Consider the following 6,494-nt stretch of genomic DNA (forward strand, 5'->3'; position numbering starts at 1 on the left):
TCTTCTGCCCTAGGTCTACATGTTTTGTAGCCAAAGATGACTGGACATTCAAAATGGAACATAGAGAAGATCCACCTATTCATGAATAAAAAAACCAACTAAATTGACAAGTAATAATGCACATTCGAAATTGATGATGGTGGATAATATTGATTAAAAAGATAGCATTTTAGAATCTGCTGGAAATCAACTACTTAAATAATACGTCTACATTTGAAATCATTATACCTATGTAGGCCTATGGTATAAATTTTGGCCTATAATATTTTAACCCCTTAAAGAAGAGGTGCCTTCCCCTTGGCCTATTACTCACCTGCCGACAGGTGTCGCAACAAAGCACTACTTCGTGTTCTGCGATGCTAAGTCAAGGGATAGGCCTACGTTTACCATAGGCGAAAAAGTCAATTTCTGTTTTACAGACTTTTACCCACGTCATTTATAGCCAGATAAATCGCTGCCGTCGTGGTGTTCAATGTTCTGTTTATTTGGCAAATGCAACTCATGGTAGTGCAACTCCTTAAAACAGATAAACTTGTGAAAATGGATGCTTAGCGCGCGGGTTCGGGAGATGGCAGCGCTGCTTTCCGCCTTGTATACCGCAAACACTCATTGGCTGATGCGGGCATGCTGAAGCCCAGCCTCTCACGTGACACGGGATAAATGCCCGCCCGCTAACATCCCTGGTGCCAGACAATCACAGACATCTGTCAGAACCCTCCTGTCTCACCTTTTACGCTTCTGGGAATGACGTTAATTGGACACAACTTATATTCTTGGTGATTTCTGTAAACGCTACGATATTCAAAATTATTTGAAAACATCAAGTTTAGGCCACAGCATCGTCAAAGTTTGGGGCTACCTTAAAATGACTGGGGTTTTCGACAGTCTGAATACAGATATGCATTCAAACCAGATTACCTCCAACAGCTACCACAGCTTGCACAAATCGCAGGAGTCACCAACTTTACCTGTGTCGACCGCAACGGATAGCAGCTATTATAACAACCAACAGCCTGGACACTGCGCGGGGTCTCCTTACGGGCAGCTCGGTTCTTATCCATACCATAACGGGGGTCTGAACAACATCCAATACAACAAGTCATACGAGCTAGGATTCAACTCCTCGTTTGGTTCATACGGCTCCTATGGCTCCAGCGTATCACCAACACCAACCGATGCAGGTAAGCAAAACTATTTCCATTTTAGCAAACCACATTTCTACATGATACGTCGCGTAATGTTACATTGAAATATTTTTGGGAGCTGGAATACCGAGCGTTGTTCAGTGTGTTTATGTTATGTCTACTTGTATTTTTCAGATAAAGAGGAGAGCGAACCTGAAATCCGAATGGTCAACGGAAAGCCAAAGAAGGTCCGAAAACCAAGAACTATTTATTCAAGCTTCCAGCTTGCCGCCCTGCAGAGGAGGTTTCAGAAGACACAGTATTTGGCGCTGCCCGAGAGAGCTGAACTGGCAGCGTCTTTAGGCCTTACGCAGACCCAGGTGAGACTTGGCTAATGCCGTCCCCATGTCCTGTCAAACTGTTTTTAAAAAACATATTGCAAAGGTGAAGATGTGCCTGTTTGTTCAAGCTGCCAACCTATGGGTATTGTTGATAACAGGCCTATCCGTGTTAAGCCAATGTACACAGGGCCCGCTGGAATTACATTTTACTAGTATGGTAATACATATGGCTAAACCTCATATAGGATATTTTGCACCCCCAGATGTGTTGACCGTGCGTAATATTTCCATCAGTTGTTTGTCCTCGTAAAATTGCTCTGATGCGCAATATATCACCTTGAAGCGGTGGCCACCATTGAGCCTTGATCTTTTCCCCCCTTTTTACAGGTGAAAATCTGGTTCCAGAATCGACGCTCCAAGTTTAAGAAGTTGTGGAAAAGTGGAGAAATCCCCCCGGAGCAGCACGTGGCCTCAAGCGAGTCTCCTCCTTGCCATTCTCCGCCGGTCTCCGTGGCATGGGACTTTCCACAGAATCAAAGAATGAACAATGTGAACTCGGGGCTGCCTCCGCCGCAGAGCAGCAGTCCTCCGAACACAAACGCTCCGTCCTTTTTGGCGAATTATTCCTGGTACTCTCCGACGAACTCATCCCCACATCTGCAGCCTAACACGCTGGTACAACACCATCACAATTCAGCCATGAGTGCTGGGACGATATTTTAGCAAATGACTTTTTAATCATTATTTCTTTGACCTGGAGAAGTTTGCCGATGTCACTGTTCCAGTGACTCCCAACGGATGCCCGGACTCCTCTAGTTTTGGCCAATATTTATGTGCCAGTGTCTTTCTACGTGATGCACTGTTTTTGTTTATGGAAAATTAAGGGGAACTGGCTGGCGCAAAAGCAGTGCGCAATTATTTTTGTATTTATTTATTTTGTTTATGTAGGTGGTAAATACCGGATAACATGTAACTGTTCACCAAACCACTAAACCCAAAGCGATATTAAATATATAGCATGCTCCACATGCGAACATGACTGTCTCCCCTCTCTACAGGATGCGTATATCAATGTCAAATATGTAGCACATCATTTTGAAAAGACAAAAAACTGTATCGTGCCTTTCCAGAAAAAATGACCTCACTGTTGTCCAACATAAATGTTTTGTTGTGTTTCTACAATCGTCTCGTTTGTGTTTTATAGACGTTATGAAATCCTAGGTGCAATGCCATCACTGAATGTTGTTTTCTACATTTTTCTACATTTTGTATTTCGCATTTTCTTGAAAACTGGAACAGCATCAAACGGAACACAACAAATAAGCTACTGATGGTTTTGCGCTCACATAGGCCTATAGTTTTAGGCTGTTAGTAGGCCTGTATATTTATTTCAAGATATACAACGTGAATTGATTAAAACATTATATAAATAAATAAAAATGTTTGTGTGGCATGCAGCCAAAAATTCCTCTCCCAAGAAAATAATGTGCATGCATGTGCGCACTATGCATGTGTCAAACTCATATCGGACTTGTGCGCGTGCGAATTAAATCGGATCTACATCGACGTCATTAGCTTACTGTATTTTCACCTAGAAATGGGTTATGAGCACATGTATTAAGTTAATATTTGAACGTAGTGGTCTATACAAGATGGGGGTGGGGGCATGTTCTTCTACGGGAACGCGACTTGCCAATATTGTCATCCTAAAAGCCGTACGAAAACGGTTAGCGACATTGCAGTTATTGTACTGTTTTTGTGTTTACGTGCATGCCTTTTATACATATTGGCAACAACAATTTGCTCGGCATTTGCTCATATTTTAAGGGCACTGTAAACGTGCTCTGTGGGTAAGCGGAACCTGATACAGACAAGATGATTAACAAAGCCGAGACGCAGTGCCCCGGGCGTGCTATGAAAAGGAGCAGTCACGGCGAGCAACACGCCTTGGCATGCGAGGGAGAAGATGAGGGCGTTTGGCTGAGTTCAGCCCTTCAGACTCTCTGGAGTCAGCGCGCGCTGTTCTCCAGACATTTTATGAAGTCAGCCGAGCCAAAAAACGGGATTGAATCTGCCTCGAGCCAAACAACATGGAAACATTTCTCACAACTTCCAGTCCCCGCGTGCAACAGAGGGGCCTTTTGAGAGGTTCCCATAGGCCTAGAACAAAACTTAACAAATTGTTCAGGGAGCTTTTTGACAAATAAAACGTAGAAGGTCAGAAGCGAAACTAGACTACACAAACATTTCACGTCAACATAATAATAATAATAATAATAATAATAGTAATAATAATAATAATAATAGTACTTTTGTATATATTTAAATATGTTTATGGACAGTGTTTAGGGGTAAATCTGTTTTACGCATAAACCTACCGGTACGCACAATCCTTTGAAAACAATGAACTGAAATAAATTCCACATCCCTTGAAGACATTAAACATGCTATGGCAAGGCAATAAGTGTCACCTGTTGCCTAACCACAACAAATTGTAAATATACCCCACAGCCAGTGATCTCTCAATTAATGGGTTGGCGTTGGAATAACGAGACATGTAACTTGCATGTAATTGCGACATAACAAGATGTGAAATTCTTTCCTGGGGCTTTAACTGATTTCACACTAAGAAAAAACAAATGATGCTTAATGCCCATAACACGTTCAACATGAGGCTGAGCAGTGTCAAGTCCCCAGGGACTGAATAAGGGTGTCTTGGGGAATAAGGTTGTGCAAGGTCTCTTAAAAGGTTGGTGGAGTGTCCCTTCAGCTTCAGCATTTAAATAAATAAATAAGAAATAAACAAATAAGGTGCTGATGCACTGGGTTTGAGAACACTGACTGAGTCACAGTGCAAAGGTGTTGTCTGCAAAGTGATGTGTTAAAGGCACCCAACTTGGCCACCTTTTTTCGTGTCTGCGTGTTTCCTCTGAAAGAGCAGCAATAATGTGGGTTTAGACACTTCCGGAATCCAGTAGACAACTTGAAAAATGCCATACCCCTTCCCTAATTTATACTCTGATCTGTAATTTCATCCACAATTGCTCTAGTTTGAGCATTCTGGCTTTCCGATCTGAAAGCCTGCAATTACTATATAATTCTTCGCAATTTTAGATGTCCTAATATGGACTGTAATTTTTGCGCAAGACAATTTCCAGCTATTTCAAGCATCAACATTGTCAAAGTTGTATGTACATAATAAATGGGAATGTCAATGCACAGTTTTTAGCATAACATCTTGACTCCTCGGTAATTATATCCGTTTTGGAGCCTACGCAGAATTAGCCTGAATTGCATGGTAACTGCTGCTTTAAATTTTTAAAAATTACTCATAATTTTCCCAAAGATTACCAAGATCTCGAGTGCACAATGTCATCAGCGTAATGAGGAGTAAACATTTATGCTAATAATCTGCAATTTTTTCCATCAGCTATAAAGAGAGGAAATAAAGCTGGAATTTTCAGTCATATTCTGAACACTGCTGTTATAGCACTTAGCACTACATGGCAAACAGTTTAGGGTATTGAGACTACACAACCAATGCTGCAGGATTCATTTTTATGCTTTATCTCTCAAAAAGGACCGCCGTATGAGACACCAAACAGTCTGTCATCTATAAGGTAGGAGGACAAACGCCTTATTTTTCCTTTCTTTTTTGCAGAAATATGTTTTGTAGATGAGTGTTACATTTGGGTAAAGAGTGAAACCTTGTTATAAGATATTTACCGGTGATGTCATCAAATAGCCCTGAAGAGAAGGATACAGGTTTATTGATCGATTGAGATTTTATTGGTGACGTTCTGAGTGTGCGTTCACTTTGATTTCTGACACTATTCCGAGTGAATAGCAGGGTGGAGTGAAGAAGATAACAAACCAAAAGGATGATTTTGACGACGTGTTACACATAGCCTTCCTTGCCATTGGCACACCATGCTTTTTGAGCAAGAGAACCGTTAGAGCTTCGCCCAGCAGCATATGCAACCAAGGCTATATATATATTATCGATATGTCACATTTCAAAAGATATCATTTTTAAGGTAATAAGAAATATCTGAGTAAAGGGTGCAACTTTTGGGTTTGGATTGGAGATTCACAAATGGCCGTTTTGCACACGCGTAAATATGCGTAAAATGTGGATAAATCCTAATTTGACTTAAAAACAACTGATGCTGTGTTTAAATCTTGAGATGGACATTCTATTGATCTCAGTAGAGCAGCTTGCAGCTCTTGTCCCAAAATGTCTCCCTTGCCGTCATTATTCTTGCATTGTGCTTTTGCTAATTTTGAGTCCCCCTTTTTCCCTTTTGACAATCCCTCGATATACACCTGCAAGCAATTTGCTAGCCAGGCTTTACATATAAGGCAGCGTCGAGGAGATGTGCGTGCACCTATTTCCCTTATCTTTTTTCATAGCGCAGCACATTTCTTTCACTGCCTCTATCTTCTTTTGTTAACAAAAGATTCCACGTGCGAAAAAAAATTGCTCATAATTATCCCCGAGATGGGAAGCTGCATTAGAATAAATAAGGGCGAAATGACTGTAATTATGTTGGGTTTGATGGGCTCGCCTCGTAATCAATAGGAGAATACAGCGAAATAACGGCGACCCTCTTGGGCGTGCAGCTGCGTTTGGGAGTCTTGCAGAGAGAGATGGGAGGAATAGTATTATTTTTATTTTTTATTTTTATTTTGTATTTTCTTAATTTCTGTCTCTTGTCCTGTAGCCTATTCCACGAAAAACAAAATGGTCCGATGGGATTTAGAATGTACCCCTTATTTGCACTGTGATGTGATTTAATGTTTATTGAAATAATCAATTAAGGGTGTTGTCAGTTGGTCAGGATGCACATTGCCTGAATCTAAGAGGACACGATGACGCTCTACTTTGATATAGTGTATTAAACAGGGCTGCACAAAATAAAACTTAAAAATCCCTCTTTTTTCGACTATATGCCATTATTCTTCTAGGAAAATTAAGTTGTTTCTTTGGTGTTTCTTGTTTGTTGGGGCTGTAGTAGCGCAGCGATTG

The 6,494-nt window shown here is 41.0% G+C and overlaps 1 protein-coding gene across 1 annotated transcript; it reads left to right on the top strand.

Annotated features, from left to right (window-relative positions):
- The first annotated feature begins 486 nt into the window (after positions 1–486).
- dlx2a (distal-less homeobox 2a) lies at positions 487–2,835 on the top strand. Its single transcript, XM_063214499.1, has 3 exons — positions 487–1,181; positions 1,320–1,504; positions 1,853–2,835. Exons 1-3 carry the CDS (start codon positions 866–868, stop codon positions 2,186–2,188), a joined length of 837 nt encoding a protein of 278 aa, XP_063070569.1. The 5' UTR covers positions 487–865; the 3' UTR covers positions 2,189–2,835.
- The last annotated feature ends 3,659 nt before the right edge of the window (positions 2,836–6,494 follow it).

The sequence above is a fragment of the Engraulis encrasicolus genome, chromosome 13 (assembly GCF_034702125.1).
Source record: "Engraulis encrasicolus isolate BLACKSEA-1 chromosome 13, IST_EnEncr_1.0, whole genome shotgun sequence".
NCBI classification, from domain to species: Eukaryota; Metazoa; Chordata; class Actinopteri; order Clupeiformes; family Engraulidae; genus Engraulis; species Engraulis encrasicolus.

Excerpts from the sequence above, each read along its gene's own strand:
- dlx2a (XM_063214499.1), top strand. The coding sequence starts at position 866 with ATGACTGGGGTTTTCGACAGTCTGAATACAGATATGCATTCAAACCAG. Across the intron at positions 1,182-1,319 it reads ACCAACACCAACCGATGCAG|ATAAAGAGGAGAGCGAACCT; the intron begins GTAAGCAAAACT and ends TGTATTTTTCAG. Across the intron at positions 1,505-1,852 it reads TAGGCCTTACGCAGACCCAG|GTGAAAATCTGGTTCCAGAA; the intron begins GTGAGACTTGGC and ends CCCTTTTTACAG.